The sequence below is a fragment of the Watersipora subatra genome, chromosome 10, assembly GCF_963576615.1.
Source record: "Watersipora subatra chromosome 10, tzWatSuba1.1, whole genome shotgun sequence".
Classification (NCBI taxonomy): Eukaryota; Metazoa; Bryozoa; class Gymnolaemata; order Cheilostomatida; family Watersiporidae; genus Watersipora; species Watersipora subatra.
In genome coordinates, this window is record NC_088717.1 from 6,936,630 (window position 1) to 6,949,418 (window position 12,789).

A 12,789-nucleotide genomic window follows, 5' to 3' on the forward strand; every position below is an offset into this window, starting at 1 on the left:
AGTCACTAATGTGGCAGACATTGCTATTTGAAATACGGTATCGAAATTCGAAACCGGATATTCTTAACTCGAATTTCAATGCCCGGTATTCTTTGACGAGGGTAGCGCGGGCTATTTTATGTTCGTAAATGCAGGTTGTCTAATTTTTTTTACAAGTGCCACAAGTACATGTAGCAATACAGTGCTTACAGGATTAAATATTTTCAACACGGTTAGGAAATAATGTATTACGCGTTTAATGTATATGACCTACTACATCAGTTTTGTAGGCGTAATATCTGAATACCCTTTAGTCTTTTAACTTCTAAACTCTCAAAGCCTTGGGCTATCGGATGTTAAGTTTGTGAATATTATAAGTCGCTCAGGCTATTTGTTTGCTCTCGTTGTCCGAGTGTCTCATCAGCTTGGGGTTTTCTTTTGAGACTTGATAACATAAAATGGCCTCCTCTGCTGAAACACTTGGGGCACAGGATTGGGACTTTAGTTACGTCAAACCGTCACTTGCTGAGATTACACGACTAACAGAAGTTGACTCTTTAAATGATCCCGAGGAATTACCTTTCAAGTCCAAATATGCTGCCCGAGAAGTCCTTGAAACTCTTAAAAAGAAACTGTGCTCGTTCCTCGAGTCATATCCTTCTGACGAAGAACTAGTTAACATAGATGAGGCTATTTCACCTGAAGACGTAGAGTTGTGTGATCTAACTTCTAGTGTGGAGAGGGATGAGAATGATGACAATCTAAACAAATCACAAATACGTCAGCCTCAGCAACAGCTTCGAACTCCCCATTCAGATGTTGATAGAGTTGAAATATTTTTAAGGTATATTCAAGGAAAATTGGGATTTAACTACATAGATTGCGAAGAAACCTCAAGTGGAGAAGAACATTTAAATCAAGCTTTGGGCAATATTGTCACAAAGTTTAGTACGAGCTCTCCCTGGACTGCTTATATTCACATGTACTTGCTCAACCAACTCGGTATCTTGCAAGCAACTCGGAGACAGAATGAAAAAGCATCCAAATTTTTGCATAATGCTGAAGCGACTTATGCATCATACAAATCAAATCATTCTGAAGCTCCATCTTTTCCTACAGATCTATTATCCCCATTTATGGGTAAGTAGACTACCCTATATTTCATAATAAAACAAAAATTCACATCGATGAAACCTTTTTGCAGCAACATTTATGAGATTGTATTTATGAAAGTTCATAAAACTGGCATTATCTGAAAACATATTGTAGGAACGGCTGATGAAAACAATGAGCAAGAAAAATGGAAGCTTTTTGAAGCAGAGCACACTCAGACTCTGTTTTACTTAGCACAGGTAACTGACATAGCCCAGGCTCTAACTCATCATCATCTGTGTTGAATTCGTAGTCTCATTACTTCTGTTCCTTGTGTTTTGCCTAAAGAATTTACTAAAACACACCACCTACCCCTATTCTGAGCGATGATCTTCGATTCGCTAATGCTAATCCCCAACTTATTTAAGTCTGACTGCAGATTCTTTCTCTGTGTGAACTTAGGCGCTCCTCTTGAGTGGTCTATAGTATTCCGTCATGGCAATGTTGACAAGCGCTTCATCTTCTATCCTACTAACATGCCCATGCCCATCGTTGCTCTCTGGTTAACGTTGTCATTGCTGATTTTCCTCAGCCAGTATACATTTAACACCTTTTCAAGTTGTTTTCAATGGAGACTGTCTATTGCTTCTGCTGTAGCCTGGGTAACTGTTCATGTTTCACTGTTGTAGAGAACTATGTTTGCTACTTGGGCATTTAACGCGCGTAGCTTTACATCCAGGCTGATCTTTTTGTCTACAGTGAGGTGTTTTATGTTCTGCCTGGCTTTAATCGCTAATAATTTAACTCACTGGTGCTTTTTCAAAAACTTATTGACAGTTTTCTTAGAGTGACTTTTCTAGAGTGACAAATAGGCACAACAACGTTACTTTGTTTTATCAAGTTTCTTTCCTTATGATCATTAATAAACAATTTTGTTTGTTACTTTGATTTGACATATGATTGTGCTCAGGTTTATCAGAAATCAGAAGAGGGTTCAAAGGCCGCGCATTACTGTCAGTTGACACTGATGAGACAGTTGGAGCAGAAGCAGTACCAACCAGTAGAATGGGCACTGAATGCAGCTACCCTCAGCCAATACTTTCTAGTAGAGTATCAGTATACTCTGGCTCGACACTGTCTATGTATGTTATCACTCAAGTATTCCATGCTGTACCACAGTTTATACTAATTGTGTACACTGTCTATGTATGTTATTACTCAAGTAATCCATGTTGTACCACAGTTTATACTAATTGTGTATACTGTCTATGTATGTAATTACTCAAGTAATCCATGCTGCACCACAGTATATACTAATTGTGTGCACTGTCTATGTATGTTATTACTCAAGTAATCTATGTTGTACCACAGTTTATACTAATTGTGTACACTGTCTATGTATGTTATTACTCAAGTAATCCTTGTTATATCACAGTTTATACTAATAGTGTACACTGTCTATGTATGTTATTACTCAAGTAATCCTTGCTGTATCACAGTTTATACTAATTGTGCACACTGTCTATGTATGTTATTACTCAAGTAATCCTTACTGTACCACAGTTTATACTAATTACGGCAAAGCATATCCCGTCTGTTTTGTCATGTTGGTAAGTTTTGCCAGCCGGTTGGTTTGGTTCTACAGCAGCTGCAATGTTGTCTAAAAGTATATGGATCAGACTTGGTGGCTTCATTATGATGAACACTGATAATTCAATTATTGGTGGTTTGATATAAATCACTAGGGGTCAGCCGCATAAAAGAGCTGTGTATTTTTGGGACCACGTATAAAATATTATTGTTACCGCAGTCTGCCCAGAATAATAGTCACTTTTGATGCAGTTCGGCCTGCTAACTTTGAAAGTTCAATCCTAGCAAGGTCCACCTGTTTGTCAAATTGAGCTCTTGATGCTTGATGTAACACTTCAGTATTCTAAAATACACAAACAGTTAACGGGCTTCTTCAGTATCATCACTAATGTTATTCTTATTATCGATGAGTCTGATCTTCTAATATCTTAATTATTTTATTTTTACTTTTGGTTGTGTTGAGTTCATATTTACTGGTTACACGGCTTTCTGTAAATAATAATTTATTGATGTTACAAAAGTATTCATCACTATGTATATATTTTCTTTACTTTAAACTGATGATAGGCTATGCACGTCAAAGCTTTCTTAACAACCTTAATGCAAACAAAAATGCATGTTTACTTAATTTCTTTATAGTTTTAGCTAGTTTTACTAGTACCCTAGTAATTGCTGCCCTCTGTCTAGGATGTTAAACTTTATTTGTGTTATGGAGGATATCTGTTGCTACTCCACAGCCAGTGCAATGAAGATATTTGAAGAAGTTGGTGAGTTTGAAAAAGACACGGAAGAAGAGGGACTGTACAGTAAGTCACTCGACATTAAGAGATGTTGGGTCAAGTATGGTTTGTCTCTGCTAGAGTTCTCATGGATGAGGCTTGTTGCTGATGAGGATGGTGTGCTGAACGATGTAGGTAAGTTGCAGGTAGGGTGTAGGTAAGTGTAAATAAGTTGAAATATTGACTGGCCTCATAATTTTTATAAGGGAAATAATAAAATGAACAATGATAATAAAAAGGTAAAATACTTGTTGGAAGCTATTGTCTTTTATACTTGATAGTTGTTGTATCAGCGCCTGTTGATGTGGCATTACCATGTGATCGGGGGAGCTGGTGCAAAAATTGTATCACGTTAGAGATATTTTAAAGATAAATGGTAATGTAATACCCTACAGGATGAAATTATTCGCGGAGGTAAATTTCGCGAGAATTTTTTTTTCATGCATATTTGCGGACCAAATTATTCGCAGATACACACATTGGCGAATAAATTAATCCGTGAAAGCCGCTAGCAATAGAGTAAAACCTTCACGCGCGTATACCACGTGTTTAGGTTTCTATTTAGCTAAGAAACTTATGTCAATCGTGCTAAGCTATAAATTTTTGACTGAATTCAGAGGTTGTCATGTATATTAATCGATTTGGAGGCCTTTGGTGAACCAACAACTTGTGGTAAGTTATGAGTTTTTTCAACGTAAAGAACTGCAGGAGAGATTTTTGTGATGATGTCCCCGTGCCGAATTCTGAATAACTTGTGACAACCTTGAATAATTTGGTAAAGAAGTGTGATACGTTGGCAATGGGCTTAACTCAAAGCCGCGGCGATGATTTTAAAAGAGTTTGTAACTCAGCTACGTTTACTAACTCTGTCTAGCCGCTAGTGTTTAACTTGAGATAGTAGTTATTTTCCCTGGTGTTAAAATAAAACCAATTGTTCGCGGATTTTAATAATTTGCGGAATTGACGGTACGCCACTTTGCGAATGATTAAATCCATCGAATAATTTCATCCTGTAGGGTATTAGGTAAACCAATATAATTGCTGTCCAACTCTAATATAATTACTTCAACTATGTGATGTCGTTTTGATTTTGACACCGTATAAGTAGCGTCTTCATCTCACATAGCTGTGGAAACCATCTAGTATCAATGGATAACTTGATATGATCTGTGGGTGTAACCAAAATGTCTTGAAATGGTGTCCATTCAGAAATGGCTGTTGTTCTTGTTCTGCCGATGTAGAAGGATTCAGAATCCACGTGTTCTCTATTGTTCTATCTCTAATGTTCTAATGTTATATCTATTGTTCTAGATGATGAGCCAAAGATTGCTGACTTGTTTGACCTTGAGCTGACACGCTATGAAAGCTGGATGCCAGACAAATATCTTCTCGATTTTGGTCAAGCTCGGCCTGTGTTTCTAAAGGTACGTATGGCGAGTCTTTCATCTCAACTTTGGCCAGCACTGGGGGTGTTACTGACATAGTCCTACCTTTGCAGTTGCTAGTTGGTTTCAGAGGCAATGGCTTTTCTTTAAATAATTCAAAGTCAAATAAAGTAAAACGGTAAATTTAAAAATACATGTATGTGCCCCGATGTGTGAAGTTGGGAGTGTTGCTGAGGGCACATTAAGTGAGGGGCGCTGCTCACCCTCACCAACTGCAAACATCTTAATGATTTTTCCTAAAATCCTCACAGTAACTGTAAATATGAACTCGCAGAGAGTAGTTCTGTATTAATCCCTTAGTTTATTGTCTTAGTTCTTGCATCCTCTAACAAGCTAGCTGTTATTGCACAGCAATCTTAGCTACTTCGTGGTTCACCTATGGTGGCCTCAGTACTTTGGGAGAGGGTTTTTGGTAAAAATACATGAAATACATAAATCTCTCTCTTTCTCTGACCCAGTGATATCTCTCATTTTGCTAGCAGCAGTTGCTGGTCGCTGTTTGCCTGTTCTGTTTTCTGAAGTAAAAAAAATACAAAGTAGTTGTAGTACCCTTCATCATGCCTCTTAAATGCCCTCGATCTTCCAAATTATCCAATGAACCAAAGAAACGAAGAAAATGCTTTTGAATAATGAAAAAGTGACACTATTAGGCGTGATTTTTTAAATTTCCTTTTCACAGATTTTCAATTACCACGAGGGCAGCGGTCGCAATTAACCGCAAAAAGTGAAGTATTACTGGGTACCAAATGCATTTGGTTGTCCATCCTTTTCATTTTGGCAGCGAGTTACTTTTTCTGGTGATTTAATTTAAGAGTTGTGTTTCATCATTTCATCAAAGGTTTATTCATCACTTTTCGTTGACGTACTCCAACATCTTTTCATTTACTGTTCTACATTTATTTTTTTAAATTCCTTAAGCTTCAACAACACAAAATGCGATGTCTGACCAATCAAAGTAAAATGTCATAATCTTTCCTATTATAGGAGCCGCGTCCTTTCATGTGTTTGAAACAACGGTGGGAGGTTGCGTTATAATACATAACTTATTATCTCAACATAGATACAAGAGTTTCTGGGAGACATCAAGCAGTTCTACACTCTGGACAGCTACTGCTCAGACTACATCGAGCTCACGCAGGATCACAGTAAAGCTTACAAAAACCTGAGTGTGTTTGAGACTGAGCCAGATCGTAGGAGCAAGATGCATAAACGACGAGTCGACCTGCTGGAAGCGGTCACTAAAGAGCTGAACCCGCAATACTACCTTCTGGTATGTAGACCTTCTGGTCATGTGATCACTGCCTGGCCAAAGCTTAAGTCATCTGAGAGGTTGTTTATTCTCTTGTTGCAATGTGTGGTTCATCAGCCATCATCATTAACCTTTTGTTACTGGCAGGTTGCGTCAGCTCTGTATATAAGTACTCAACTGTATATAAGTATCTCAACTAGTTAATCACACATGTAGACTTAATTTGGATAGAAAGAGAGTTAGCTATTCTTTATAGCTTTGTTTTTGTAACATGACATGGTTGTTCTTTCACCGAAGCCAAAGATGATTATAAAACTGATTTTAAGTCTCTAATTTATAGTAATAAGCTATCACAGTGCATCCCCGGGCTTACAGTTTTTTTGCATTACGATGTGGAGCACAATATTTTTCCGTCCCCGCTTTATGGAATTTTTTCGCCATACGACATCAACAAAAATGTCTTTCAAAATTCAAAGATGCCGGTTGGTGTACTGAATACATCGGAATAATTACAATGCTGATATGCTATTCACCAAAATTTCTCCCACAACACCTGAAAGAGATACGATGCTCGCTCTCAGTTCAGCATTCTTCGTGTTTTGTAAGTGCTTGATATTGTGTGAGTGAAACGAAATTTAGTGAAAAGTGTAAGTGCACTTTAATGGTAATCTTTAATTCACTATACATATATAACTATATAACTAAATATATAACTCTAATTTCGTTCGCCATGGGTCCTAAGTTTGATAACGATGTTAAAGGAAGAAGTAAGAATCGTAATCATAAACAGATCATAACCACTAAATACACAAAAATTACTGTGTGTAACTATAGTTACTAAGGTCAATATATTATTTTGTTAATAAATTTTAGTATGTAGGTATATAAAAATTAGGTATTTTTTACCTGGGGTGTTTGCATTAAATAATTCCTATGGGTTTCGATCTCTCTCTATACCACATTTTCGCCTTATGATGCCAACATCGGAACGAATTAATGTCGTAAGGCAAGTGTCTGCTGTATTAACAGCCTATGGAATTAATCACATAGCTTTACAGAAGTTGCTTATTATTCCTATTACATGTATATAAGATGGGTTCAGCGGTCCTATTATATGAGACAGGTTTAGGGATCCTATGATATGAGATGAGTTCAGGGTTCCTATTATATGAGATGGATTCAGGGATCCTATTATATGATATGAGTTCAGGGGTCCTATTATATGAGATGGGTTCAGGGATCCTGTTATATGAGATGGGTTCAGGGATCCTATTATATGAGATGGGTTCAGGGATCCTATTATATGAGATGGGTTCAGAGATCCTATTATATGAGATGGGTCCAGGGATCCTATTATATGAGATGGGTTCAGGGGTCCTATTATATGAGATGGGTTCAGGGTTCCCATTATATGATATGGGTTCAGGGGTCCTATTATATGATATGAGTTCAGGGATCCTATTATATGAGATGGGTTCAGGGATCCTGTTATATGAGATGGATTCAGGGGTCCTATTATATGAGATGGGTCCAGGGATCCTATTATATGAGATGGGTCTAGGGATCCTATTATATGAGATGGATTCAGGGGTCCTATTATATGAGATGGGTTCAGGGATCTTATTACATGAGACGGGTTCAGGGTTCCCATTATTTGAGATGGGTTCAGGGGTCCTATTATATGATATGAGTTCAGGGATCCTATTATATGAGATGGGTTCAGGGATCCTATTATATGAGATGGGTTCAGGGATCCTATTATATGAGATGGGTTCAGGGATCCTATTATATGAGATGAGGTTTAGCGATCCTATTATATGAGACGGATTTAGTAATCCTATCCTGCAGTGATGAGATACTCAACAAAACTACTCCAGATAAATTTGCTATGAAAATTAATCTGGTGATAGTTGTGCAACTGTTCAAGGTCGTTATCCTGTTTTAAAAGCTGTTGCGTATATTATATACCAGGTATGTAGCATATCGTTGTTTTAAAAAACTTTGTTTAGCGCACTTTTGTGTGTCATAAAGCCACTCATTTTAGTGGGAGTCCATTCTATTTAGCATTCCCAAGTACTACATACAATTGCCATAATTATACAATGCAATCGCAATGAGTATGTTTTGAACAGGTCTGGCGTCAGCTTGTCTATGAGACAGCTGAGGCGTACTCAGCTATGGTCGACTGTAAAGTTGAGATAATGAATGAGTTGGGAGATAGCCAGCCTAGCTCACAAGCAGTCAGCAAGCTCAACAGTCTCTGTCAGAAGAGTATTCACAAGTATCTCGAGTATGTGGGGTCACTGAAGGGGCCAGATGGCAGCCTCCCCGATCCTATTCCTGAAGGTACCGTGAAAACAAGTCTAATTATCACATTGAATAATCTATAATTTTCATTGTCATATTTTATGGACGTCATTAAAAGCTGATATTCTACAACGACCTGTCAAAAGTATACTGAATTTATCTAAATTCTACCCTGCTACAGGTGCAGGCAACTCCTGCAAAAAAGAGTGCTTTCTTTTTGTGAACAAGATGGCTTTACTTCCAGAAGTTGTGTGTGAAAAGATTGTGATTAGACTTGAAATTTGCAATAAACTGTCTAAAATGTTTGCTTTTTTGTTAATATTTTTGGATTACATCAAGAGCTAATGCTAGGTGGAGACATTGAAAGCTGTAGAACTTAAAGCAAGTTTACCACATTAGATGAAGTAGTGTGCATTTTTTATTCAATTCAACACATAAGGCAACAACAAAGTTTTATAACTGTTGGCCTGTTGAGAGAGTTCAAGTTCTCAAGATTTTTGACTATGTCAAGGACATTTTTATTCTCTATTCGTGTTATACTGTATTTTACCAGGAAAAAAAGGGTTTTTTGAGTCAATTGCCCAATGTAGGTCTTCCTCCATCATATCTATGTCTCTATGCCCCTCTACATACTTTCAGAATCTGACAGAATAGGTTGGTATTTTTAGCTAGAAACTTGTCCATTGCATATCTAATTGATTTTCAGGGTGTAAAAATCTGAGGAGCGTCTCTCTGTCTTGTTTATACTTTTCTATAACCTTGAAATCTAGTAACTTGCTGTAGCAATTGTGTTCCATGCAAAATATGTTGAACCGCTGCGTGATTTGATATTGTTTAAATAAAGTCTAAGGTGCAACGTGCTTTTCTTTCTGACTACGGAAACACTAATGAGGAATATACGATTACTGAGGAACAATTGTTTATTTGCTACGCAGAAATCACTTCAGCAGTGCTCAGATAGGTTGCTGGCAACTATCACACATGTTGCCAGCGTAATAGAAGATTTTTTGCATAGGAATGCGATCTTTGCTATCAAACAACAAAATTGCTCAGCAAATCACTTGATTTTAGTGCACCTCGCCTTTTTTCATTTACAATAATCTTTTTGCTAGATAATCTTGTTTTAGTTTTTCATTTCAAAGAAAGAATTAGATATCTATTACTTATTTAAAGGAGTTTCAATAACGGTCAACTTTGAATTTTGTAAAACTCATGAGACAGACAACTATTTTGATTAGGAGTCATTTTCTTATGGAACAATATATATTTGTCATGCTTACGCCATATGTCTAAGGTAAAACATATTTGAGTGCATTTGTATTGCGCATACCACAAAACTTTCATTTGAATGTCACCTTTATTTGAACGCCACCCTTATTAGAACACCACCATATGAGAAGTTTGGAAAATAGAGCACCACTCTTTAATAAACCACCACCTCTATTTATCCCTCAATTTGACATTCTTTTATCTTTACGAACCCATAATAGAAAGTGGTCAGTAGAAAGATTTCCATAAAATAGTACTAATCATGACTCAGTTACATCAATAACAATTAATTCTTTCGTTGTTGCTGCAGTGGTTGCTACGGTTTTAGTGACGTGATTGTCACAATCATCAGAACTATACTCTGATTCGAAGTCACTAATGCCAAAATCTGATCAATTGCCTTCAGATTCATCCATAATGTGGTGTACAATCTGACCTGAAGACTTGAAAACTTTGTTGAAGAATGATGAGAACACTCTTCAGGAACACCCCATGACATAATAGCAGCCGTTGTTATGGCGTATCAAAGTCTAACTTCAAAAGCTTTACGGTTTTTTTAAACTTTGAGAGCAACACCATCAAAATAATTGAAAACTGTTTCCGCCTAAACTACTTGGAGTAGTTCCTTGTTTAACTCGGTCTAATACGTCACCTTATTTTAAAAACGGTTAAGCAAAAAGACTGAGGCCGATGGCATTAATGTCGATCCGCCCAAAGGAAAGTGCAAAATATAGTCGACATCAGCATTGCTTTACCCGTAAAAGGGTTAAATTTATCTTTTCAAAACTCTGATGAGCTAGTCAAAAAACAAAGCGCCACCCTCTATTTGAATGTCACCTCTAATAAAATGCCACTATAGAGAGAGTTGAAAAATACAGCACCATGGCGTTTAAATAGAGGCTTTACGGTATATTTTGGAAACATTACTAAGAAAATCTATTGCATTCTACTATTTATCAATTTATTAATTAGCATGGAATAATACGGTATCTCTATTGCTCAAACCCCAGTAATGTGTAACATCTTTTAAAATCTGCTTTTGTTTTTATCAATTTCATTTAAATATTGTAAAGACAGCAAATACAGAATATCCTATTTATGGTGGCTCGCTATTTTTGTGGATCTTGTACAGAAGGCAACTTTCCCATGAACAAACGAGCGGAAGCGAAGTATGAGAGTTTTTATGATAAATGCATGTGCACACAACTTATGAAAATTAATCATCAACAATGAGCCGAACCCTTGTCTAGAAATTTCATCAACAAATTTCACCATCGTTTTGTAGAGTCGTTATAGTATAATAGCGATACAAAACACATTTTAGCCTATTTAAATATGTTACCATGTCTTTGTAAACCGTCGGCATTATCTTAAAACTTACCCATCTGATCGGATTATACACAAATAGACAGATTAATTTGGACGAAAATCGCCGCAAAACGCTTGAAAAGCTTGGTTTAATATAGGTTAAGACCGGAAATTGAAATGCCGAGCGACAGAGAATAGAACAATAAAGTCGTGAGCATTTCACGAAAAAATAACGTGCACATTTCACCAGTCTATAGCATTGTCGAAGGTTTCTGTAATTAACGTAGGAGTACTGAAATCATTTCATTTTTGCCGATTTCAAAGTAACTGACATTTTAGACTCTTGAGTACTTCGGTATTCTAACTGATGTACAACGCAGTGTAACTAAAGGAAATGATGATATTTTTTTCTAACGATTCTTATGAGATTTTAAGATTATGCGATTATACTTATGAGATTATAAAAACTATGACGTTTTTAAATGTAAACAAAATTGTGTATTGGTTTTATATTATTACTATATTAATAATATCGGTTATTCTAATAATATCAGTGCATTTTACTTCTAATATTGGCAAATATTGCATTTCTCCTATTGCAGGGAGAGAGATATAAGCATATAATCTTTTCCTTTCATTATTGCTATTTGTTGTATATAATAACACCCACACCCAGTACATTACAGCTACCATTGCAGTTATCCTATTGCACTGCAGTGCCATTTGACTGCTAATATTGCATTTCTCAACCATCAGTACCCTTTCTTTTTTTCCAATATCACTTTGGTCGTGGGCTGTATGACAGGAGAATATCTAGTTAATATAATTATATCTATATAAGGTGTTGCCTAAGCGGCTGTAAAGTGAGGTGGTCAGCAGTATTCGAACACAAATGGCAGACAGGGGGATGCAAATCTGAAATTGGTTGTTAACTAAAGTTAAAATACAGGGAAGTTACTACACTGTACTTAGGAGTGTTTGTAAAATACTCGTGTAACACTCCCTTTAGACTGCATTTTAGTCTGACTCGTTGGTCATACAAAGCTATTTAGTATGACATTTTATGTACTTTTGATTGCTAAATAGCATAAATAAAATTTATGGGTACAAATAAAACAAAATATGCAAAATATTCAACTCAGACGTTCTTACAGAACTGTAGTTAAACTGCGATGATACAGAATGTTCGGGTTGTAATATCGTTGAAAAACATTACTTTGTGTCAGGAGGCAGACAACTCCAAATACTTTCTACCTTAAATGTAGAAGACATATACCGGTATTTTCTATATAAAACGATAGGACTTGTTTGTGGTTTATAAAATTAGTAAGCTTTGCAAAATATAGCTTGACTATAATATTGCAGGTGATGAACGGCCACTACTAGTAGCATGGTTCTGCATAGCTAGACTTTACTACAAGATGTCATATAGAGACCCAGAGCAACAGATCAACTGCATGAAGAAGACTTTAGAGTATTACAAGCTTGTCGTAGAAACTTGCGACAAACAAACAAAATATGCTACAATAATGGAAGCGGAGCTTCCTGTTTGCCGAGAAATGGCTTCATTGCTGGTTGTAAAGATTGATAGAATGGTTTCCCGTCTCTCATAAGGCAGTCTTCATTGCTCAAACTACATATGTATGCTTTGAGGAATTTTGATAATGTGTTATTTTTGTAGTAATAAGTTTGTTTCGCTTGTTAGGATGTTTTCATTTGTAAGTTTTAGCGTTACTACTAGTGTCATTAAACTGGAATTTAATTGTTTGCT

The 12,789-nt window shown here is 36.4% G+C and overlaps 1 protein-coding gene across 1 annotated transcript; it reads left to right on the plus strand.

Annotated features, from left to right (window-relative positions):
- Nucleotides 1-100: 100 nt before the first annotated feature.
- LOC137407372 (KIF-binding protein-like) lies at nucleotides 101-12,672 on the plus strand. The gene is made up of 8 exons (XM_068094005.1): nucleotides 101-1,119; nucleotides 1,249-1,331; nucleotides 2,042-2,213; nucleotides 3,399-3,575; nucleotides 4,752-4,864; nucleotides 5,946-6,155; nucleotides 8,267-8,480; nucleotides 12,384-12,672. Exons 1-8 carry the CDS (start codon nucleotides 438-440, stop codon nucleotides 12,629-12,631), a joined length of 1,899 nt encoding a protein of 632 aa, XP_067950106.1. The 5' UTR covers nucleotides 101-437; the 3' UTR covers nucleotides 12,632-12,672.
- Nucleotides 12,673-12,789: the final 117 nt, after the last annotated feature.